The sequence below is a fragment of the Miniopterus schreibersii genome, assembly GCF_964146895.1.
Source record: "Miniopterus schreibersii genome assembly, chromosome: 2".
NCBI classification, from domain to species: domain Eukaryota; kingdom Metazoa; phylum Chordata; class Mammalia; order Chiroptera; family Miniopteridae; genus Miniopterus; species Miniopterus schreibersii.
Genome location: NC_138102.1, coordinates 148,929,009 through 148,955,335, shown reverse-complemented (window position 1 = coordinate 148,955,335; position 26,327 = coordinate 148,929,009). Strand labels below are relative to the sequence as shown.

Sequence of the window (26,327 nt, the reverse complement as noted above, 5' to 3'; positions counted from 1 at the left end):
TTAAAGTCCTTCCTAGGACACGGCCTTTACATTCTCCTGCTGAGATCATTCCAAGACCTAATAGGCTCCATCATCAGAAAACATTTTATAGGATTCAAATGGACTTTCCTGTGCTGCATTTCATCCTGCGTTTCCTCTCCATTCCCATTATAGAAGTAATTTGCAGAATTTCTGCATTTTAGTCAGGAGCACTCAGAGGAAGCGGCTACCTGGGGTGCTGGATACCAGTGGCATGGCAAGCCTTTTAGGGCCAGTGTATGTTCCAGAGGGGTGTGTTTGTATGTGTGTGTTCCTGGATTTTTGTGTGTGCATAAATTACAGTGTCTCTTTATTACACGCTTCTTGTCTCCTTTATAAATTCATGAACATACATGCTCTCACGGGCCCTTTCCATCACCCTCATGCTTGTCCTAGATAAATTCGCATATACTTTATGGTATTAGGAGACTAGTAGAACAGCACTTTAGTGCTATGATAAGTCATGGGCTTTCTTTTGTTTCTAAAAATGATATCCCTTATATCTAGTGTCAGACACACAAGTTGTTTTATAGGAGTTCTGTTGGATTTTTGATTCACTCATGCAATATTTATCTTTTTGTCATGTAAGGTAGTATTAAGATAAAAGAGAGAGTCTCTGCCCTCAGTATTAATATCATCCATTTTAAGTGCACAGATAACAGTTACCCAGTTTCCTTAGAAGATGCTTGTTTATATAAAACACAGTAAAAAACAGTATTTTTCTGGCTATACCCTCTCCTATAGTTTTTACGGTTCCCCATGTCACCCTTCAATATCCTTCCAGAAGCTTCTGTGAATCCTTAGGGTATGTTTCATCTCAGCTCCCAAAACTGACTTTCTGCTCCCCCATAAAATCTGACATTTTCCTTCCTCTGGCTCACACGTGCGGGTCTTACCTTCTGCTGGCCCGGATGTTCTGAGGCCACGCCCTCCCCCTCTCCGTTTCCGACTGGCCCAGATGGATGGCGCAGACCCCTGGATCCACGCCTTGCGGTGTTCTCAGAGTTTCCTCGGGAGGAAAGGCAACCTGTGCCTGTCTTCATGCCGTCAGTGTCATAACGAGCTAAACTATGTCTTTGTTTTTCCTCCTTCTCTGTTGTACCGAAAGGACAATGGTATAAGGCTGTAATGGCAGGTCTAAAAAGAGTCTGAATAATACGATGCTGCGGTGTCAACTTCTCTTCAGAGATGTGATAAATACCTGTCTACTCAACACCCAGTTCTAGGGCAACGAAACATAACCGTGACATTGCAGTCCTGTGCACTCCTCAGTAACCGCTCTCCCGGATTTTATTTTCATCATTATTTTGCTTATCTTTAAAATTTTGTCACATAAATTTGTAGCTCTAAACAATGTCTTCTTCAATTTCACGTGTCTATACATCCAACCATACCAAATGCATTCTTCTAAAATCTGTACTTTTTTTACTCAAAATTATGACCCTTGTTGACCCAAGTTGTTATATGTAGCTGTAATTCACAACCAGTCACTGTTATGAATGTTTATGAAAATAGCATAGTTTATCGCTGGGTATAGGAGTTGTTTCCAGCTGTATAATATTACAACACTGCTATGAGCATTCTTTTTTGTATAGACTAGTTCATATTAGAGCTCTCTAGGGGAACTCCTGAGCATAGGATATGCACATTTACTAAGCAGTAAGTGCTTGAGCCAATTCTAACTCCCCCAGCATCGTGGGGGTGCTCCTGGGGCGTCACATCCCCAAAAACCACTTAGTGTTTTCAGACTTTTCATTTTCTTCAGTAGTTTTGAAATGGTATCATATTGTGGTTTAAAATCTTCATTCTCCTGATTACTAATGAGGTTGAGCATCTTCTCATGTTTATGAGCCTATTCAGTTGCCTTCTGTGGAATGCCATTTCAAGTGTTTTGCTCATTTCTGTATTGATTGTTTTTTATTGATTTTTTTTTGAATTCTTATATATTGTAAAATCAATCTTTCATTTGTATTGTAGATATCTTTTCTACAATTTGTCTTTTTATTTTTTCTGGTATCTGGTGAAAAACAAAAGTTCTTAATTTTAATGCAATCAACTATATTATTATACTTCTTTATGCTTTTTATATCTAGTCTGAACATTTTTCTTGCCCAACTAAATGTAGCTTCCATTGTGTATCCTAAATTTTAAAACTTAAATTTTGCTTTCACTTTAATCTTTTATTGCCCAGAGTATTTTGTCATTATGGTCAAAATTTGTTGCCCAAATTTATTTTTTTCCCAATATGGATAACATGTTCTCCTAGTCCTGCTAATTGAAAGTCCACTTTTTGCCTCATATGTAATTACAGCTCTATTATAAATCAAGTTCTTGTACATGTATGAGACTGTTTCTGGCTGCTTCTGTCTGTTCCATTCACCAGTTTTTTGAACTGTGTGCCATACGATATTCTTCAATTGTATGGTAGCTTTATAAGAAGTCTTGGTAGCAGACTGGACAATCCATCTTACCTTATCCTTCTTCACAAGTTCCTGCAATAGTCTTTGTCCTTTGCAGTTCACATAAATTTTTTTTAATGTCTTTCTTGATTTCAGAGAGAGGAAGGGAGAGGGAGAGAGAGATAGAAACATCAATAATGAGAGAGTCATTGATCGGCTGTCTCCTGCACACACCCCAAAAGGAGATTGAGCCTGCAATCTGGGTATGTGCCCTGACCGGGAATCGAACCTCGACCTCCTGGATCCTAGATCGATGCTCAACCACTGAGCCGTGCCTGGCCAAGCCACATAAATTTTTAAATTAACTTTGCAGACTCTCAGTGATATTGTGGGGATTTTGAGTCAGCACGTCAGTTTGAGAAAAATTAACTCCTTATGCTACTGATTTTTTCAATTCATGAACAGGAGCTCGCCTTTTCTCTAGGGTTTTAATGTCTTGCAATAGGTTTTATGATTTTTCATAAGGCGTTTAAACATATTTTTATTAGCTTTATTCTTAAGTACTCCATATTTTTTTTCTGCAGTATTATATTGTAGATAGAGCACAGGGTCTCAAATTCCAGCTCTCATTTTTTAGTTCTGTTATCTTGAGAAAATCACTTAACCTCTTTCTTTATGTGTAAAATGGGGGATTTTATATATCAAATCTTTAGAATTTTTGTGAGGATTAAATGTATTCTAAAGTAGTTTAAACACTGCCTAATAAAAATTAAATGTATTGTGCTAGCTATTACTATGTTAAGGAGAACCTTTACATCAAAGGTTAATTCATGCTTTAAAATAATGTATGTATTCTGCATTTATTTTATAGCTATACATTAGATCAAGCTCGTTAATCATATTTTTCAGATCTTCAACATATCTATCTGATTTATCCATCAATTGCCATTATAGTAATAGACTTGTCAAATTCCATCTCTAATTCTATCATTTTTGTTTTCTGCAATGTAAGGTTCATCCAAGTCCAGAATGTTTATTTCTTCCTGGTCAATTTAATAACTAAAAAAATAATATAGTGACCATCTTTATTTCTTGTGATACTCTTTCTTGTACAATGTTTTACTTGATAATATAGCTACACCAGCTTTCTCTTAGTATTCATGGCGTATCTTTTACTTTCAATTTTTCTGAATTATGTTTTACCTGTATTTCATATCATTTTTTGTAACTTCTTGTTACAAGTATTTCTTGTACACTTTTGTGTAGCTGGATCGTTGTTCTTCTGCGCCAATGTTGGTAACAGTTTGCATTTCTACTTCATCACTTTTTTCCTTTTAAGTACATCGTTTAGTCTATTTACGCTACTATAATTATTTATAAATTTGGATTTAATTCCAATACCTTATACTGTGCTTTCTCCTTTCTGTTTCTTTTCCTCTCCTTTGTTATGTTTTATATGATGTGATTGTCCATTTTTATCATTCCATTTTTTTCGCCTCTACTGGATTAGAACTATTACAGACTATTGCTATACCTTTAGTGCATATCTTAGAAGTCTTAGTTTACAGATTTTTATAATTAAGCAATATCTCTACCCTCTCCTAAACAGGAATGCAGGAACTCAAGAAAACTTAAACTCTAACCAATCCACTCCTGACTTATATGTTGCCTTTATAAACATTTTAATTTTTTCTGTCCTTATTTTAACTCTTTAAGCCATTATATACGGTATGAGTGGTTATATACACTCCATATTCATTTAGATTTTATTAGCTCTTCCTCCTTTCTGCATCTCAGACCTCCCATCAAAGTTTACCTTCTGAACTTGAAGTACATCTTTCACAGTTACCGTTAGTGAGAGTCTGCTATTCGCAAATAATTTGGTTCTCTGTTTGTGTGAAAATAGCTGTATTTTACTCTTGTTCTAAAAAGATATTTTCTCCAGGTATAGAACTCTAGATCAGCAGGTGGTTTGTCTCAGCACAATGAAGACAAGCCAACTTTACTGATACACAGTACATATACAGTGAACAAGAAAGATGATTCCTGAGTTAATAAATTAGTGATTTTTATCAGTTCTAGAATATCCTCAGCCTTTATCTTTATGTGTTTTAATTTCTACTTTCTATTATCTTATTTCTTTGTCTCTGTGTGTGCACTCTAGGCAATTTTGTCAAATCTATCTTCTAGTTCATTAATTTCTAGTGAATTAATTCTCTCTTCAGGTACATCTAATCTGCTGTTAAACACATCCATTAAGTCTTAATTTCAATTATTATAATTTTTATTTGTGTGCTTATTTTATATATTGATTATTTTTATACTTACTCTTTACTCATATTTGCAATCCTTTCTTCTATTCCTTTCAGTATGTTAAATCTCCCTGTATATATTTGCAATATCTTTGTAAGTATGATGCTGTTTAATTGTTATTTTTCTCCTGCTGGATCTCACTCATGGTACTCTCTGTCTTTGTGTATCTTGTGAAATTTGACTATAAGCTCATTTCAATTCTAACTATTTCTCTGGACCCTCTGAGGCCTGGGTGTCTCCAGCCAGAAAGTGTGAGTTTATTTCTGCCAGACTCCTGGTGATATCATCCTCTTAGGACTACTTTAAGCTTAATTATCAGCTTGAACCATTTTAAATCATTTTAAATACTACCTCCACCCCAGCAGGTAGTATGAATTGGAGCTGCAAAACTCATGGAGATTATTAACTATTCTCAGGTGAGACTTTTTTCCCCTTTTACTCAAGGTCAAAGTTCACTATAGGCAATGCCGTGGAACAGAGATACTGTATTTCTTGTTCCCTGTTACAATAACTCAGTAGCTCTTGGGGCTTCCAGCTTCCTTCCTGTGCCTCCTATTAGACTCTTCATCCTAGGTGGTCCCTGGGCTTTGTCTCTTGGTCTTCATGCCTTATGAAACTGTGGGCATTGAGGCCTAGGTTCTCTTACATCAGCAAATACTCTCAAAGTTAAAATCAGCTTCCTGATTATTCTTTCCCATATTATCACCTCCACTCACTTATTTTGTCCTGTGAGTATTTACTGTTACTTTGTCATCTCAGAAATATGTTAAAAATAATAAGTTTATCGGTATATTAGTGTCTTTCAGCAGAAAGGACTTGCCTAGCTCAACATAACTGTCAATATGAAAGTCCTATTTTTGAGTCCTGTTCCTGAAATGTTTACCTCCTTGGTATCAACTTTCTTTTCCACAGGACTCTTAAGCCCTCTTGTATAAATAGGTCCTAGTAGGCCCTCTATACCAGTCTTCCACACATGTCCAGATGCAGCTGGATCCTAATGTGGAGCATTATAGGCCCATAAACTAGGACTATCCCTGTGTTCATAGCAAGTGAGCCTGAGTGTGCTGTGTACTGAAATAGAAATGCAGAGGCCTCTGTGTATTCACAGAGTGCTTCCAGGTGATTAAGAAACTGTGGTCGAGGGAGGCTGGTAGGAAATGTACGCTTTTATTTAACAAATAGACACTAGGCACTTACTGCTTGCAAGGTCCTACAACGTTGAATACATTTCCTCTACCCTTTGAAGTTCTCAGTTGATTAGATATTGAGTATTGGTAGAATTATATTGGGGCAGAAAATGAAGTGGCACACATTTTTGTGAGGAGGAGGAAGGTGTGGCAGAGCAGGAAATCATTCCTATTCCACTTTGGCCAGGCCGTCAGATCTTGGAGCAGAAGAATAGGTGTTGGGGGAAACGTTGTTTGGGATCAGATTACAGAGGACCTGGAGAGTCAGTTTTAGGAGTTTGGACTTAATTCAGTAATCAGTCAGAACCAGGCCATGTTCTTGACCATGGAATAATGTGTTTAAAGACTTAGGAAGATTAACCAAGCAGTACTATTCCAGATGGATTCCCAGGGGTTAGAACAGGTAGAGAAGAGAAAATGAGGGCCAAACTAGGAAAACATCGGAAGGAATAGAAAGAAAGGGGAAAAAAGAATAATTTTGTAGGCAATGACCAATTATTTGTAAAAGGCCAAAGTTGGAGAATACAAGATAATCCTGAAGACTTAAACCAGCTTGATGAGCACAGTGGTGATATCATTAGCCAGGTTGGGAAGGGAATCAGGTCTGTGAAGAGTCCTTAAGTCTGACCTGTTCATCGTGTAGAGATTTGGCCCCAGGACTAGCACACATGACTTCAGGCACTGGTGCTCCATACCTGTAACACTTGGCTGCACTTTTGGACTTAAACACAACTGAGGTTTAGCACGTGTATCTCCTTTACATAGAGATAAAGTAATATTTTAAAACTACGCAACATTTTGAAATTGCAGACTCCCAGGCACTGAGAATTCATTGCCTGCATGCTGTTCTTTATTTATTAGATGAGGCCTCAAAACCACTACCCCACGTTTTCCAAAGACCCTATTCTATTAAGTAGTTTTCTCTGCTGCTCGTGCACTAGGTGAGAGATGCCTGTACAACCACTGGAGCTTCTTCCTCACACACAGTGGTTCTTTGACATTTGTGTTTAGTTTCTTCTCACTCCATTGAATCGATCCAATTATGTTCACTTCTTGCTTTTTAATCAGTGTTTTTCAGTAAAAAAGATGATCGGGTAGAAAGGAAGGAGTAGAAATCTGCAGCTTCACGATAATTGTAGCATTTACTATTAATTTTTTCAATAATTAATATTTGTATTTTAAAATAATGCTTATTTTTCTGATTCTGAATAAGTAAGTGTTCACAGAAAATATGTTTGGACATAAAGAGATATATTTATTTATTTATTTATTTATTATTTATTTATTTTTTAAATATATCTTTATTGATTTCAGAGAGAGGAAAGGAGAGGGAGAGAGAGAGACAGAAACATCAATGATGAGTCATTGATCGAGCCCGCAACCCGGGCATGTGCCCTGACCGGGAATCAAACCCTGATCGCCTGGATCCTAAGTCAACGCTCAACCGCTGAGCCACGTCTGGCTGGGCGAGATATATTTAAAAAGAAGGGAATTATCATTATCATAACAGCCACTGATGCAAACTACTCATATTTTCTTCCAAGATTTTTTCTTTGATTATAAGAGCGAAAAAAGGGGAGGGGGAGAGATTATATGTTATATAAAGTTGTGTGCTGCTTTATTATTTAGTGTTTGTCATGACCATTTTCATGTTATAAGAGTTCTTCAGTCATAAAATCCCATTGTTTAGATATTCCCTTATTTATTCAAGAACTCTCATACTGTGGCCATTGAGGACATTTATGACACTTTGCTGTTATAAATTATGTGGTAGTGATTGGATGCTGATACACGCCAGGTTAATTTTGATGATTCATGTTTTTGTATGTAGTTACCAAGCCAGACTGCAGAATACATAATGCAATGATTGAAACTAATTTTCAAGTGGCCCAAATGATCAGACTAATCTCGTTAACAAATAAAGAAACATGCCTTCTTCAAAGGCCCAAGGAAACAGCAGTACATAAAGTAGTTGAGCAAACAGCCATAAAATCATTTAAATAAATAAATATGTTAAATAAATAAATAAGTTTAAATTAATCTGATTATTTATTTTATTTAATTATCCATCCAGTGTCATAAAATGTTACTCAAATTCCTTTAAAATAGCACAAGTTGGCATCCTGATTATGCAAACATACAATTACATACTTATGCACCAGTCACTGGGGAAATTAAACCATCTAGAACAAAAATCGATACATATGTGGGAATATGTATAGTCTTATGAAAATTTGCAAGCTCACAAAAGTCTATACCATCACTTATTTTGCATTTTTTAAATGATGATAAGATAATATCAGTGGTGAATATTATAGCCCATTGTTAATTATGAAGCCTGTGGGTACAGGTAAGGAGCTATGACCAAATTTAGAAAATATGTGGACATGTAATTATGCCTTCAAGTAATGTTATATACATTGTGAGGGAGCTGCTCTAGTATTAAGAAGGTACGATCTCCCCCAAATGAACCTTCTCCTTTGTAAGAATAGGCATATTTAAAAAGTATATGTTTCTCTTGATTTAAAAAAACTCATCAAATATTTTTGAGTGTTTTGAAGAAAAGGTAAAAATGTTGAGTAAAACACAAAGCTTTTACTTCCACATGTTATAACCTTTTGTTATATTTTGTAAGAGGTCTATTTTTAGGGTTTAGTTTCCTTGGTTAGATCAGAAATATCTATGAGGCAATGTAAACACATTTAATTATATGAAAGTGCTACTTTAACAAACAAGAAAAAGAATAGGAAAAAAATCATTTGGGGACAATTATTATGACATTTATGGCACCTTGACTGGTTTAAAGTGTTATGATGACCACAGAAAAAGCTCCCCAGCCCCGACTATAAAATAGCTTAGAAAAAACTTGCAATAAAAGCCCAGCACCTCATTAGAAAAGCCTGTATTTCCTGCTCCAATAACCAGCTGATGGAAATAAAGTTCATCTTGTCAACAGGTTTATTTATTTCCCCTTCTTTTGCTGCTTTGTTAATCTTCCCTTTATGTTTCCCTAATAACACATGCTGGAAAAGTTCCTGAATGGTTTTCTAATAAAGAGAAGTTCTGAGGCAGACTGACAAATTTCTGTTGTGTCAACATCAACTCGGGCGTCTCCCAGTCTGGAATTCAATGTCTAATATCTGAAATAGACAAATGTAGACCCTCCTTTCTCATTCATCAGATCAGGAGATGTTCAGGTCTACTAATTGGTTTTAATGCATGCTATTAGAATTTCATTGCCAGTGCAATAAGGATGCAGTGCATTTCATGTATCATAATAGACTGGCATTAAAAAGGAACTAGGAGAGCAAGCGCCAAAAAGGAGAGACAGAAAAGGAAAGATCTCGAATCTGTGCTGTCAAATGAATTCTTTAGACAATTTGGGATCATGGCCTGTGGCAAAATGTAGAACCTACCAAATATGGAATAGTGCATGAATTCAGAATCAGCCAGTTACCTACAATTAATCACTGTGTATTTACAAAGAAATTTCTTATTTTACACTGTGGTACCAATCTGGAGATGTGAAAGACCAGCATCTTTTAATAATGAACCTGTGGATCAAGACTCTTACTGACCATCAGATGCTAGAACACAGTACCGTATTTTTGGATGACCATAGGAAGGCAGACAGTATTATAGATTTTCATAGTAAGAAAAAATTTTAAATAATTATTCGATTACATTTTCAACCAATGTCTTAAATATTGAGTTTAAAATATAATAATGTGAAAGACTTCTTCTTGTGATCCACTTCCAGGAACACAGATTTATTCTATGTAATGCTTTACAGTGACCTTTCTGTGTAACTTCTACATTTAATCTGACCCACTAGGGAGAAAATAGTGGATTTATACTATTTTTCAAAAAAAATTCCATTGCATATAAACATATTGACCCAACACGAAGCATAATAAATGGAGTGTTATCTGATAAATTAAGATTAATATCTCCATTCAATTTCAAAAAGTAGTTTTTGTTAACATGCCCCTCATTCTTTTCTCTCATTAAATTTTAGCCCAAATCTGCTATAAATATCTCTCTGTGCCCTTTGGAGCAGCCTTTTAGTCCTATCAAACCTAAATATACTCCTTGGGTTTATATTAGACTGCAGCCCTGCCTCTTCATTCTGCCTTTTTTGCCACTTTTTCCCTACCCATATATCCTACATCTCAAGGTGTAAACAGTGTCTCAACTTCTTTGCCAAATATTTAACAGGACTTCCAGTATTCCAAAATATTGGCTGCCGATGACACTGTTTCCCATTAGATAAAGTAATGATAACCCTTACCACCATAGCTGTCACCCAAAGTCGATATTTATAACCTATTTCAATCCTACTTTACTAAATTCCCTTGAAGGTATTCTTGAGATTTTTTTTTTAATATTAGAGAGAGAAAGGAAGGAAGAGGGAGGGAGAGAGAGATTTGTTGTTCTGCTTACTTATGCACTCATTGGTTGCTTCTTGTATGTTCCCTTACCGGGGAATGAACCCACAACCTTGGCGTATCAGGATGATGTTCCAGTCAACTGAGCTACTCGGCCAAGGCTGAGGATCATTTTGTTCAAGTTTCGATTTTGCTGTTATTCCTCTGCAGTGCTGATTTTGCCACCCAGGGTACCTATAGATTGTCTATATAGATCCTCATACTGTATTAGGTAAAAGATATTTTGCCTTTCTCAATTAAATGACTGCCTCTTCAAAATAATGGAGTTTTTGTTTGTTTGTTTTTACTTGAAAACAGCATCCCAAAAGTAGAGGGTATCTTCTTCACGGAAAACACAGCCAGCTCAAAGCATGACGATGAATGTCACCTGGAAGTGCAGTCATTGAATCAGGGACTTCCAAGGCACAAAGGCACACCCTGTCCTTTTGATTGTTTATTTTGTGGACAGCACATAGCTAATCTCAAAGAAATTCGGTTAACACTTTCTTTTGAAAAAGCTATTTTCTGTAATTCAAAGAAAAGACAGTTTACAGACGCCAGGAGGGGAGACACAATAGCCAGCAGGACCCAGTGAAAAGCAGTACCATCAAAGTGACAATAGACGTTTGAGCCTCTCAGAGAACGGGCCGGACTTTCATGTAAAAGTTCGGTGTACCATTTCTTCTTTTTAAATCTGCTGTAGACGTGAAGGGTTGAAAGAATACTAAGAAAGTTTTCCATTCAAGCCCTTCTCCCCTAGAGCCCTGGGATCACCACCCTGATTCAGTTTACATTACGGCAAACATCAACTCCTCAACCTTGTTCTTGTCTCCACTCACCCTACCTACATAACATGCTTCTATCAGCTTCTCTCATTTCAAGCAATGATTTTGCCACCCAGCACACTCTTCTGGAACCCCTCCAGCGCCCCATCCCAGGTGAGAATTAAAGAATAATATAAAAATCAGGAAGGTCACTGTGCTTCTGCTGAAGCCATCTTTCCGAACTGTAAATCACACTGTATTTTCTTTACAATGACACCTCTTTTCCTTTTGCTGAGAGTCTGAATTTGTGAATAAATATGTTGTGACCACCTTTCCATGGTATGGCCCTTGTTTACCTCTCCAGTTTTATCTTCCCCCATGCCATCTCATCTACCCAAATCTTAAACCCTTGGCTTCATACTCATTAACTACTAAAGCTTTTCTAACATAACATGCTGTTTCCTATCTCTGTGTCCTTGCATGGAGAGTGTTCTCTGCTTGGAAATTTGGTTTGGGTGAACACCAAGGTCAATTTCATTATCTCTTCCAAGGCTCTTTTATTAGGTTCTTCCAGCAACCCCAACCTAAAGCTGATCACCATCCCTATTGGGCTTCCCCCTGGCCCACCCCATGTGGGTTTATTAATGCTTTTCTGGGGAGGGGTGGATAGCAATGAAAATTATCTAACAAGGAAAGAGAAACTGATAACATGAGAGAAAGGGAAGGAATAATTCCATGAGAAAAACTCTTGAAAAATAAAAAAAAGGAATGCTCGAGCATGAGGGGAGGCCTTGGCTTGTGATAGAATTGGGTATTTTTCTTTCATTATAATAGAGGGACAGACTAGAAGGTGGTTAAAGATGAATTTAGATTGATGCTCTGAGTGGAGGGAAGATGAAATAGGTTCAATTTCAGTGCTTCTTTTTCTCCGTGAAGCATGGGTCAAGGTGATTAGCTGAGAGTGGAGAGAGGGCACTGTAGCAGAGGAAAGGGTTGGGAAATACCAGCCTGGGAGAGTGGAAAGTTGAGGTGGTAATTATCTACCAGTGTCCAATAAACTATGAGGTGAGGTTATCTGTGAGAGTGGGCAGGGTCTGTAGGACATTTGATAAAAGAGGTACAACCTGATAAGGGAAGCATATTGTGATTGTGAGGCAGCAATGGTGGCCCATTTGAGAACTATGGTAACGAATTTACAGTGAAAGCAGTCAGTGTGACCAGCATGGTTGAATGTTTTCCTCCAGGACTACACAGCCGCTCAGGTAGGGATATAGGAAGTGAATAGCTGGACTTGACCACGATTGATAGGCCTCTTGCTCAATGATACAGTGGAGGCAGAGAACAAGCGAGTTGTGGATTTTTATACCAGATTATTATGAGCAACTGTAGATTCCAAGCTGGGCAAGGAGAGAGCATGAGGGATGATGGATAGTGAAAAGTAGGAGGGTCGTTAGGTTTAAGGTCTAATGAAAGAGCTAAACGTGAGAATGTGAAAGTATCTGAGCTGATCAGAGAGTAAAGTGCTTAAAGTAGATGTTATAAAAGTAAAGCAACTGTGGAAATAACATTTTATAAATAGTCTAATCTACGCATTGCTTATGGCATGTTGAATTATTTTGATGGGACGACCCCCCAGCCCCACCCCAAGAGCTAATATATAAATCACAAAATCCAGCCACAAATGACTGTGGATATTTAGCAATACCATTAGTAAGCTAACAAATGGTCATTTTAATGTTTGTTCAAAACTCAGCAGTCAAATATGAAAAACCCTGGATTTCTGGATTCCTACAAAGATAAACCACATGATCCTAATACCTAAAAGCAACTGCAGTTTTCTCAAAAGACACATAACCAAAATAGAAAAAAAACCCACAACACCTACCTATCTGATGTAAACAGAAATGTTTCCATTGTTTCCTCCCATGCTCTTGTTTTTTTTATTTAGATGGAGCAGGACTGGATGAAAGCCCAGTAAAGGGCAGATATCCATGCAGTTAGCCTGAGTCTCTAGTCGGCACAGCAGAAATAACTATACAAAATGTGTACCATTTCTCACACTCATCTGGATTTTAAGTTTCCTCTTTCTATTCCTGGTCCAGAATTCATGACATTGATTATCGATTACTGACATCATGAATCCAGTCCCTCCCCCAATAAATTACTATTTCTTTTTTGTTAAGGTATAAAATTCATTCTAAATGGGTAATTTATGGCTTCCTGAGGCAATTCAAAGAGAAGCAGACACCTATGTCTAAAAAAAAAATCTGACAGTTTTATTCTCCAAAGAATCCAGAAAGTCTCTAAGAGCAGGAAATTTGGGGTTCAACACTGCCCACATTTCACAACAATATCATTGAAAAAGAAGTCATTGAAATGGGGGTTGGGGTTAGGGGTGTTAGTGTAAAGACACTGGCCACACTGCTGTTGCTTTCACTCTAATGTCTCTATGAAATGTGACTTAGTTACTAGTTGCAGCAACTTGTTATGGGTGTTTGGAGTTAGGGTGTATGGCCTGAAGTGTTGTAATAGCCATTTGGGTATTCCAGGAGTTTTATCATTTATTTCTTACTAAGTATTATACCTGGTTTTCACTATCCAGAAGATAATGACATTGAAGCAATATCTTCACAGTAGAGTAGTGATGTTCAACTGGTGTGCTGCAAAAGGCACACAGGTGTGCCACAAAACATTTTTACAACATGCAATGCCTGACTATTTAGTCAGGGGCACTGACCTCTTTTCCCTTAGATTGTCAAATAAAGAATGACAACAGCGAACACAACAATAGTTGTCTGGTGTGAATGAATCAGAATTGTACCTGGGTGTGTATTTTTTGTCAGATAGGGAAAAAATATACTATCTTTTGGAGTACGGCAGAACTTTAGTAATTAGTTTAGGTGTGCCATGAGATGAAAAAGGTTGAAAATTGCTGCCGTAGAGTATCTAGGCTTCTCTTCCCTGTGGGGATTAAAATTTTCATATTTTCCACTTAATTCATTTTTTAAATAAATGTTTTGTCGAAACATCTAAAGGTGGTGTTTCTCTAGCTACTAATCAACAATACAAAATGTAAAACAATGATACACAATTAATATTAAACTTGCATAGTAGTACGTATGTTGTCTGAGTAATAAAAACCAACAAAACAAATGAAATAAAAGGAAAGATTTGGAAACAACAGACCCCTTGCTCCCGTGACTGCCAGTGAACATCAGTGACCGTCCTGTCTAGCTCTGGCTCTTCTCCAGATTTCAGTAGTTCCCGCAGCCTCTGAATTTTCTCCCTCAGGGTAAAATCTTGACATGTGGTATGGACCTCAGAGCTCTTCAGTGTTTGGAAACAATTTTCTTGAAAAGCCTTGGCCCGCAGGCATCTTCAAGCCTCAGTTCTTCCTCCAACAAGAGAGTACTATCTAGAAAGCAGAAGTGTAGCTCTCTTTCTTTTTAAGTTCCTTGTTTCTCCCCAATCACAAAAACAATATAAAATTTCCCAGCACTGTAATATAACCGATTTATGCAAAATCCCCACTCTAGTCATTCTAAGATTAAAAAGATGATTCACAGCAAGCTTTACTAACTTGAATCTCATACTCCACCCTCAATCTCCACATAATTTCTTACAGGATTAGATATCATTATTTGATTTTTTTAAAATATGTTTTTATTGATTTTTAGAGAGAGAAGAAGGGAGAGGGATAGAGAGATAGAAACATTGATCGGCTGCCTCCTGCACGCCCCCCACCCAGGAGGGGATGGAGCCCGCAACCCGGGCCTGTGCCCCGACCAAGAATCCAACAGTGACCTCTTGGCTCCTAGGTTGATGCTCAACCACTGAGCCATGCAGGCTGGGCACCATGATTTGACCCTTTTAAGGGACTTTGTGCATATTCCCAGAACATAGCATCTTAAAGCACATTGAAGCCAAAATGAATGTAGTTTCCCCAGATCTATGAAGCGACCCTTCCAGGGCAGCCACGAATGACATGGGCGGGGAGCAGGGCTAGCCAGGTGGCCTTGGCTTGGCTTTGCATATGCCCCTGAATTGTCTGCTTGGAGAAAAGGTACAGGGGTAGCATTTCCCTTTTATGTTTTTCATCAAACAGCTTCCGAGTGACAGAGGGAGAGTCAGGAACATTGTTAGGGAAAGGGTTCTGTTACCTGAGGTGGTTTCGGCTGGGCGCACAGGGAATGCTAAATGAGCCGGAGCCCGAGGCTGCCTCTCCCAGAAGCAGGCCTGACACGCCACCCTTGCCTCCTACAAACAAAATGCTCCGCAGGTAGCTGCTTATAAGTTATTTTCTCATAGAATTAAAAGGATTCTAAAGTGTATGCTTGGGTACTGATATGAAATATGTAGCGTCTGAGGCATTCTCAACCAAAGAAAGAAATGCGAGTCCACACCCAGGACGGGTTAGGGGGTCTGTGGTGCCTGGGGAATCTCACCTGAGTCTCCTTCTGAGCCTGGAATCTCGAGACCAGAAAGTTCGTCTTTTGAACTAAAGCTTGGTGTTTTCCGTCTTTATTAGTATGTACTGAGCCCTGGATGGGCCACATTTTAAGTAATTTTAATGATTAATTTAAGAAATATGTATTTATCAGTGATCTTTATGACTCAAGGGCTACTATTGAGAAAATGGAAAACCACCACACTAAATGCCAGATTTTTTTTGGAGACAGGCAAGGTGGCAAACCTAAAACACCACTGGCTACCTAGATAAGAAGCCCTTAAGAACTTCAGGAAGCTCAAAGGAAATATGAGGGTGCTGAGTGTCTTTCAAAGGGAGATGTCAGAGGGAGGGAGGAGGGCTGGTGGGTGGAGGGGGAGAGAGTAACCAAAGAATTTATATTCATATATGCACAACCCAAGGACACGGACAATGGTGTGGAGAGGGACTGAGGACGGGGGTGAGACGGGGTAGAATGGGTCATTGGGGAGATAAAAGGACATTTGTAATATTTTAAATAAAATTAAAAAAGGGGGGGAGATGTTAAAAACAAAGATATTGTAGGTAACTGAGACCTGTTTCACCCATTGGCTTAGGTCCAATCCGATGACAATATTGAAAAGTGATTTTGACCTTAGGGTCTTCGTCTTCTTTCCCCTATGATTCATGGGTAAATGCTTTTATTTGTGGTATTGAAGTCTCACAGGTAGCTTCTGCCCTTTTTGTTTTAATATATTGGTTCCATTGTTTTGCAAAATATTTTGATATGCATCTTCTAAACAAACACCAAGCCAGACAGAGCACACCATTGAGAAAGTAGAGAAAACACTCAGGAAAGGAATGCTCCCCTCTGGAAACGTCTTCCCACAGGGAAGGGAGTTTCTCCTGTGCTATTGGAAGGACATTGAAAGTCAATGGATTTCAGCTTTGACTGAGGCTTTTCATTTGCTTGAATTGTAAGGTCCCAGTCTCAGTTCTTTATGGAGTGTTTAGGTTTCCTTGCAGGCCTCTAAGGAACCACAAGCTGCTTTACTCCCTAACTGTGCACTTCTCTGCTGTAATTGAAGCTCTTTTGTTGCTGTAATTCCTTCCTAATGTTACAGTTTTAGTCAAGTAGTCTTTCCCTCTGGAGGCATTAATTATTGCCAGTTGTGAAAATATCCTTGCTCGGCATTACTTTTTGCGCCTGGTGCCAAATCATGTCACTTTTCCCAATTCTTCCTTTCGGTGAAAAGACTTTTCAGCTTTTTTTATTGTCCAGCATATGCCATGCCCCTTTTGACCACTGCAATGTCATTTAGAGTATCTTTGCCCACCAGTTAGAAACAATTCTGTATTGTTTCATGTATTTCACCAATTTGCACCACATGTCTCAAGAGAGAAGATTTAAATTTTATTTGATTTCATATTAGCTGTGAAATTATTGGTCACTGGAGCTTATGATAGTCTACCCTTGCTAGGGATTTACCTATGGTTTATAGCATGTCATTAAAATAAATGGTTATTATTCAAAGACAAAGACTTCACTGAAATGCAAAATCAGAAAGGAGGGTACTTCATCAAATATAAGGGAGTACACTGGGACCTGACCTCTTGTTTAAAGTAAAGCAAATTTTTCTTTATTTAGTCCTGGTAATTATTTCAGATTATACACAGTTAAATGGATACTTTATTAATATCAAACTTCAAAATATTGTCATTCACACACACACGTACACACACACAAAAACTACCTCCAATTAAAGAGGAAAGACTACTCAATTACTGTTTTACAAGAAGTTTCAAGCATTAGGAAAGATTTTGAAATCGAAGCAATCACCCTTCAAGCAGCATTTACTCAGTGTCCACGTCAGTAAATCCCTGATCTAGACACTGGGGAAGGAGCATTAAACAAGACAGACACATTTGCCATTCCCACAGAGCCTGAGCTCTAGAAATTTAACCCAGACTTCACTTTCTATTTGAATTTACTTTGTTCTTTCTCACCTGATTACTTACTAAAAGGCCTTATGTTCTCCATCCAATAGAAACAAGTTCTCCTTGAGGAGAGTACCAATTTGTGTTTTAATCCTTGGAATTATGTAATTTATCCTAATGCCATCTGCTTCTGAGAGTGGTATAAGTCTATTTCATTATATAGAAATGAAATACACTGAAATTTATTAATATTTTGCTGAACATAAATCAGGAAATAGATTCAATATACATTACCTAAGGACTGACAGTTCAAGCCCCTTAGCCATGTGTTTTAGTAAATGTGTTTCCTTGTTCATTTTACTGCTGCATTTTGAATCATTGCCTCTGCCCATACGACTGTTGATATCTCTCCTTTCAACCTGGATGAACCCATTTCATCCCCAGGGCGAGAGCTTCTACCAAATAATAGAAAACCTTGACCTGAGCCACACAGAATACTTGCTTATTAGCTTATTGTCTAGAACTCAAAAAAAGAATTAATGCAGAATTTAATATAGTCTTTTTTATTTGAACTGTATTTTGTTTTATTAAAATACAAATAAAAACACAGCAACTCTCAATATTTTAATGAACATTTTGCCACCTGCTTTGACATTATCAAATATTTCATTGATTCTATCATATTGACATATGCATATTTTATTTATACTTCATTGTGTGATTTCTAAGGAGTTTTAGGTTTATAGTTTAGTGCAAATAATGCACATTTCCAACTTTACAATGAAGTCAAAAACATTGGCTTGAATATGCAGAAATAAACATCGAAGGTAAATTTTGGTGATTTGGGTAACAACTTAATTTCAAACGTTGGGCACTAACTATGAAAATGTCCCAGGGTGACCCAGAGTATCTGAGTTCTCCGTTTTGCTGTGGGATGCCTCCCTGAGATAAATGTCGTTGTGTGTGTTTTCCTCAGGAGGTCGAGTTGTGTCGTGTTAGCAGTCAAGAGAAGCTGGGCCTGACAGTCTGCTACCGGACGGATGATGAAGAAGACACAGGCATTTATGTCAGCGAGGTAAGAAAGGCCACGGAGGGGGTTAGAGGGCGGGGACTGTGAGGGATGGAGTAAAGTGACTCACCAGGAGAAAACCCCTGGGAGCCTGAATGTGAAGAATTGGCCATGTTCCAGTGCTTGTCACTTTCAATTAGGAAAGTAAATTATGGTGCCCAAGTAATGTAATTATCATCAGCTTGTTTTATGTGGATGCTTTTGCCACAGAATCCCAGTAAGGAAAAAAAAAAGCAAAAATAGTAGCATTGTCTAAATTCGAATGGATTCCCATAAGTATGCAGGAAGTTAAGCAAAGTTTTTGATCAGCAAACATTTGTCCTTCCATTCCGCTGTGTCTTCTGTTAGTTCTGTTAACAATAGCATTGACTAATTGTTCTAAATTTAATATTTCCAACAATCACATATTTCACTCTGCTGACAGGATTAATAAATTTGAATATTCAAAGTGTGCATCTATTAGTTCATTTTACGCAACCCCATAATTACTTTTTAAAAAAATGAGGTACTTAAATATGTAACACCCTTCGTGTTAATTACTTTGAAAAAATGTGAAGCTAAATTTATCATTATAGGTGATTTTTTAAAAGTCCCAAAAGAATCATTTTATGAGAAGTGGTAAGGTATGATTTTTTAAAATTACATTTACTTAAAATTAAAAATTACATATCTGTGTAAACATATGTATATATGTATGTGTACATGTATATATTATCTAGCTCCTCCATATATACATGTACAAATAAATGTATGTGTGTGTATGTGTGTGTGTGTGTGTATATATATATACACCAAAGTTAGACAAACTAGATACTAATTGCTATTCCATTCTGTTCCAAGTTTTCTTGTCCATGATGTTGAAAACATTACCTAACTTATTGAGCTTCAGCTCCTGAGCTACAACAATGCTTATCTCATTGTTAGTATAGAGGTGTTTAGAATATGTAAAAGATAATGTGATTAATGCACTTAGAAAACTATACAGCTCTATAAATGTAAATGTTACTCGTTACCACTTTACCGAAGTATTTATTGAATGGCTTGTGCAAAGGAAAAGTCCCCAGAACATACCTGGTTAATATACCTCTTTTAAATGTACAGCTATCATGATCCCTGCAATCATGGTGGAAGTGTAAGGAAACATCTGGAGAATTATCTTTTGTAATGTGTACAGAGGTACAAATGTGAAAGTTGAATATTAGTTTGGTTACAGTTCCAAAGACAAAGTTTTAGATTGTGAATGGCTTCTAAACAGGAAACAATTGATTAATCATCCTTCACTTCCTTCTAATAAGCCTCTGTTTACTATTTAAATAAATCAGCTTTAGAACTTTACTTTTCAGGGATAGTAAAGAAGCCACGGGAACTGAGCATATGTATTAGAAGAAATGTATTTCTTATACCTCTTGCATGTAATTATAGTGTCTCTTGTTCTTGATCAATCACTCAAGACTCATTTATTAAGTGGAGCCACCTAATAAACAAGTAACAGCTAACATCTGGATAGGATGGATCAACCTCATGAAACACTTGGGGGGAAAAAAAAGCTTTGATGGAATAAGCACAAATAAATGGTTTGAAGCCATCATGTGAAATGTGATATTGGAATTACCCCTAGTAAACTGTAAGTCATCAATCAAGTTTGGCCCATTAAAATATTGATAAATTCTTAATAGAGCCTTAAGTATCTGTTTATTCTAAAAAATTTTAGTTAATATATTCCACCCTATATGCAGTGTCTAATAATAATCTACATGGGTAAGATTTTTTAAATTTGTAAGCAACATAGATTATAAATCTCTTTATAAATTAATGTGTTCATGAGACAGAAATCCTTCAATAAGTATGTTCTTGTAGCATAGCTACCAGCTTTCCTAAGACAGCAAAGGCAGGATTTAAAATCACCCTAGTAGAAAGTAAATTTCCTTGGTCCAGAGAACCCTAAGTATTAACATCAGCTGAAGACCATGTCTGACAGTTGGGGTTCAGAAATCAGCGAATGGATATAGAAGAACAGATAAAGGAAGGGAGGCAGGGAGATAGGGAGGGAGGGAAGTAAAATGGTCTTTAAATTAAGCTTTCTCTAATCCTCCCTAACTGTATTATTATTAATTCCAAAACGGTTTATTTACATTTTTAGAACCAGTGATTTTTTTTTCCTATAATTTCTTTTTATTATTGGCACTATTACAGATGTCCTCTATTTTCAACCCTTTACCCACCTCCACCCAGCCCCTCCCCCTGCCTCTGGCCATCACCACACGGTCGTCTGTGTCCCTGCGCTATGCAGCTATGTTCTTTGGCTAATCTCTTCATCTTCTTTCATTCAGTCCCCCCCAATTTCCTTCCCCTCTGACAGCTGTCAGTCTCTACCATGTATTCATGCCTCTGTTTCTATTTTGTTCATCAGTTTATTTTGTTCATTAGATTCCAGATATAAGTGAGATCATATGGTATTTCTCTTTCTCTAACTGGCTTATTTTGCTTAGCATGATAATCTCTGGGTCTTTCCATGCTATCACAAAGGCAAGAGTACAACGAGGTATCACCTCACACCTGTCAGAGTGGCTGCCATCAACAAATCAACAAACGACAAGTGCTGCCGAGGGTGTGGAGAGAGGGGACCCTCATATACTGCTGGTGGGAATGCAGACTGGGGCAGCCACTGTGGAAAACAGTATGGAGGTTCCTCAAAAAATTAAAAATTAAACTGCCTTTTGACCCAGTGATCCCACTTCTAGGAATATATCCTAAGAATCCTGAAACACTAATCAGAAAGAATATATGCACCCCTATGTTCATAGCAATGTTATTTACAATACCTAAGACCTGGAAACAGCCCAAGTGCTATTTAGAAGAGTGGATAAAAAAGCTCTGGTACCTCTGTTTACACAATGGAATACTATGTGGTTGTAGAATCAGTGATTTTTTTTGACAGAGAAAAATTTGACATGCATGCTATCAATCAAGCATTGTGAACCAGGTTTCTAGAAATATTTTTTAAAACCATATTTTTAAGTACTCATGAGGTGTATTGCAGATCCGGTTGAAGATGTGTGTCCTCTCCGTTGCAGGTAGATCCGAACAGCATTGCTGCCAAAGACGGCCGGATTCGAGAAGGGGATCGAATTTTGCAAGTATGTGGTGTGGTTATTTCTGTTAATCTCCTACTATGTGTCCAACAGTTTTATTTGTTTCTTGTAAAATGTTAGAGGAAAGAATTTGTCTTTGTTTCGGATAGTAACAAAATAAAAAGGTATTATTTAAATATTTTTCAGTAAGGGTGGTGCCATCTGTTAGGAATTATTAGCTAATAATTAGTGGTTATTAGCTAATAATTCCTAACTATTATTAGCTAATAATTAGTGATTATTTACATCCTCTCTGGAATCAGATAACTTGACTCCAGCTTCCAGTTCCACACTTACTTGTGCACATTACTGAACCTCTCACTGTAAGCCTGTTTCCTCTTCTTAAAGAATTATAATAAAACATTGCTGCAAAGGTTAACTGTGATTATGCATGTGATATTCTTAGCACAGTGCATGGTAAGGAATAAGCATTCATTGCCGTTATTACCAGCAGCAGCAGGTATTGCTGCCTTTTCCTGAATAACTTAGGTGACAAATCCCAATGTTCCATTACTGTATGAATGTCTAGAAGTCCGAAGACGTTTTAACTCTTTACTAACAAGTTGTTCAGGATGGATGGAGGAAATATGCTTTCTTCTCCACATGGAAATGTGAAAACATAGAAGCTGATTAAGTTTCCACCGAATGTGAGAGGTAGTAAGCAGGTCGTAGGGGGGCTGTAGAACTGGAAAGGTAAGTTCGGGGCCAAATCAGGAATAACTGTTGAAAGCCAAAGTTTCTGTCCTAAACTCGCCTTGGCCCACTCTCTCCCTCCTGAACCCTTTCCCATGAAGAACGGCTGCAGAAAGACACACAGCTCATCAGCTTTTGTGCCCAGCTTAACCCCAGATAAGAACCCAGGCCCCTGAGAGTTGAGTTCCTCTGCAGATCCAACTGCAAAGCAGGAAAGAGAACTGAGGAGACAAGCTGAGGACATCACAAACCGTGAAAACATTCTGCAAAACTTTCAGTCACTAGGACAGATCTGTAGTTCCCACTTCTTACTAGATATGGACCCGTGGTGAACGTTTCTCTGAATTCAACACTCTGCCTAGGACAGGGCTTCAAATAGACAAGACCCCATCCCAGCATTTGGGGCAGTCCCTGTGTAATTGGGAAGAGGGCTGCATACAGAGATGATTACAGGTTGGTTCACATTGTCATGACAAAGGCATGTCCCTGCCCCTTAGGGTTAACTGGAATAACACTAGAGGGTTATCCTGCCCAGCCTTCTGCTTTTCTTCTTTCCTGCCATCAGGGTGACACTCACCAAATCACATGCTTCTTCCTACTTTTCCTTTCTCTTACTGGATGCCACAGAATTCCCTTTCCATCAAGGACCCTTTACTAAGGCTCCAATTTAAAAAGAATAAAAGTATGAATTGGTGATCATTCATGGTCCCACTGTTTTCAGAAAACTTCCAGAATATATCATTCCTGCTTCAGCGAGCTCTCTGAGTGGTGGCCTGTAGTTAACAAACTGGACTGTGTCTGGCATTGGATGTATCAAAGGAAGTAAAGTAAATCAGGAAACCAAGACTTAGTCTTGTTTAATCCCATATTTTCAATGTCTTTCATTCATTCAAATTAATGAATGAAACAAAGGTATTCAGTGGAGAGATTGATAGATGAATGAAATCTGCAGTAAAACTTTATTTGTGTGACCTCAACAAGAAATAAGAGCACCATTTTTTTTTTTAATATATCTTTATTGATTTCAGAGAGAGGAAGGGAGAGAGAGAGAGAGAGATAGAAACATCAATGATGAAAAGAGTCATCTATCCGCTGCCTTCTGCACACACACACACACACACACACACACACACACACCCGGGTACTGAGCTCACAACCTGGGCATGTGCCCTGACTGGGAATCGAATCACAATCTCCTAGATCCTAGGTCGATGCTCAACCGCTGAGCCTCGCTGGCTGGGCAAGGGTACCATTTTAATGTATCATCTAGATAATGAAAGCTTCAAACATATTTTCATTTTTTTATTTGGAAATAATTTTAAATATATTGTTCACTTTGTTAACATCTCCAATTAAGTACACTAAAAAGAACAACTATTTTACTCTCAGGATTGTGTTAAGCCCCGCAATCATTACACAATACTATAATAGAGTAAAATGCTCAATGACCTAAAAGTTGGGAAGACTTTGTGCCCCATATAACATGACCCTAGCTGGCTACATCTTCTGATATGTCGGATCTATATTCTGTCCTTGTTCTCTTGCTGTCTCTAGCTGTCACTTCTTCCTCTCACATCTACATGCCACATCCCATGCCTTTTGTACCCACACTGGCTCCCTCCCTTCTTCTCAGCTAACCACTATCCCAAGAGGCTAGGTACATGAATACAGCTTTTAAAATTACATCTATTAGTTCTGTAGCTAGGACTGGATCAAAATAAATATGTGTGTTCCCATATATGCATACGTGTTTTGACACTTCTTTATTCTTGGCTATATTGTGGGCGGAAAATGTTTTTAGGTAAAATATTTGTTGGATAATATGACATTTCTTAATGGAGTTTGTTCATGGGAGAAACAACAGAATTGATAAAGCGCTGTTGTCTGTCTGATTACTTTATATTCAGCGGAAATATGTCACACTTAATGAATAAATGCATGTCACATTAAAAAGCCTTGAATTCAATTCTATCTGCACACACAGGAAACAAAGAGTCTTAAGGGCGATAGTGAAATTATATTAAAGAAAACGGTGACAAAATTGTACCCATAGACAAACAGCTCCCATATGGCTGATGGGGAGATTATGGGATACCCTGTAATGAAGAATTAATGACTCTTTTCCAGGGAGATGAGAGTGGGAGAAAGGATACTTCTTATCCTTCAAGTTCCCTGGCTGGCTTTTATTTAAATGAATCCCTATAGAGCAATTGTGATTTTAATTTCCTGTTCACGAGGACCCAAGTAGAGTGCTTCTGTGGTCCTGTCCTCGCTGTGTAGCTAAATGTTTCCAAATGAAGCCTACCCTGGACCTGTTAGATGACCTCACCCAATGACACCACACACACGGAGATACTCACCTGAGATTGATGCAGGGCGGGGATTATGCAGAAGCGAAACCATGAACCGACTTTACGACATATATTCTAGCTATCACGTGTGTGTTTTCTCTCTGCAAGTGCTCGATGGTTCTATCTGCTGTGCCATTGCCACAGACTTGTAGTATCAGATGTGTCCTCAGGAATTAATATTGGGAGGTCCTCTCACACAATTGCAGCACCGAATAAAGACAAGGCATTTCGGAGCCAGAGAGGGACAATTAAATGCCACCTACAATCAGCTTTTCAAAGGAGAGAGCACTCTATTTTCCTTTTCTCCTTGGGGTAATAAGCATTTAATATTCTATGTAAGCAGCCTCATTTCACCTTGGCCAAAACGGTCAGCTGTATTCCTCAGGACTACTAGCTGACAAAAACGGGCAAAAACTCCAACAGTGGCACATAAGACTCCTAAGGAGCTCTCTTTTTCTTTCTCTTCCTTACACACCAAGTGGCCCTCAGCATTTCTTCCTACTCTTCTTATTTTCTTCCCTTTGGATAGCTCATTTCCCCCGATTTCTGTTTTTTTCATCTCTACATTTCTATACTTCATTCACCTTCTTCCTCTCTACCCTTGAATATAAACACATTTGAAATGAATCGTTTCTCTTCTGCCTAAGATTCTTTCTTGTGTTTTCAAATAACTTCTATAGGTGGCTGGATGCCTACAATTTTAGTTGCCCACCTGCCTCTAATACACTAATATGGGAAAACTAAATGTTGGTATAGTCAAACAAAAAAGCTATATTAAACCATTTCTAGGATTTTAACCTTTTATACACACACATACACACACACATGCTCACATGCACATACATACAGGAGATTTGGCCTCAAGTGAGATTTTGACTGATTTATCTTTGCAGTTGCAAACCTCCTCCAAGCCAAGGCAATATCGTCTTTGAAACTAATATTTGCATATGGCCATCCACAGAAAGCAAGACAGATATATTATCTAGCAGAGTTTTTCCTCATTTATAACAGAAGTTACCTGTTGCCTTCTCCTGGTTCCCTTTCCCTCTTTTGTAAAACATGAGGTCTTCCATTAAATTGTGGTGACTCACTACTCATCTGTCTCCTCCCCTTGTTTTTGGGTCCTGCACCTTTATGTCTGCTGGCATTTGCAGCCACAGCAAGCCACTCCCCACAGCAACCCTAAAGCTACAAGCCACCATTCAGGAATAAGAGCAAACGAAGGCTGAAAGCTCTAGCTGATTCCATTCCTCAGATCTCTCCATTCCTTGAGAAGCATCTTTGATGTCCTTGCCCCAACATCAGCTTGAGTGGCAAACTAAAGTCCTGAGGACAATGGGATCTACCAACCAGCTGACTAAAGTGGCCTTTGTTTTGGAAAAGAAACAAAAAGTCACACTTTAATGCCAGATTTCAGTGACAAACTCATTTCATTCCACATATGATTCTGAATGTAAAAGTACTTCTAAAACATATGATCTCTCCCCACCAAAACAAGGACTGACTGTTGGGTCCAAGACCATAGCTCTAGGTCATTAGGATTTCATAAAGGAGAGAGATGCATACCAACTGTAAAAGGACTTAAAATGAAACAGAAACATAATGTTTCTT

The 26,327-nt window shown here is 37.9% G+C and overlaps 1 protein-coding gene across 2 annotated transcripts in view; it reads left to right on the top strand.

Annotated features, from left to right (window-relative positions):
* PDZRN4 (PDZ domain containing ring finger 4) overlaps nucleotides 1-26,327 on the top strand; it is a 329,953-nt gene that overhangs the window by 288,968 nt on the left and 14,658 nt on the right. For both annotated transcript variants that reach the window (XM_081130017.1, XM_081130018.1), the window contains 2 exons: nucleotides 18,449-18,547; nucleotides 21,616-21,678. In XM_081130017.1, the coding sequence (XP_080986143.1) occupies nucleotides 18,449-18,547; nucleotides 21,616-21,678 (162 nt within the window). The remainder of the gene's footprint in view (nucleotides 1-18,448; nucleotides 18,548-21,615; nucleotides 21,679-26,327) is intronic.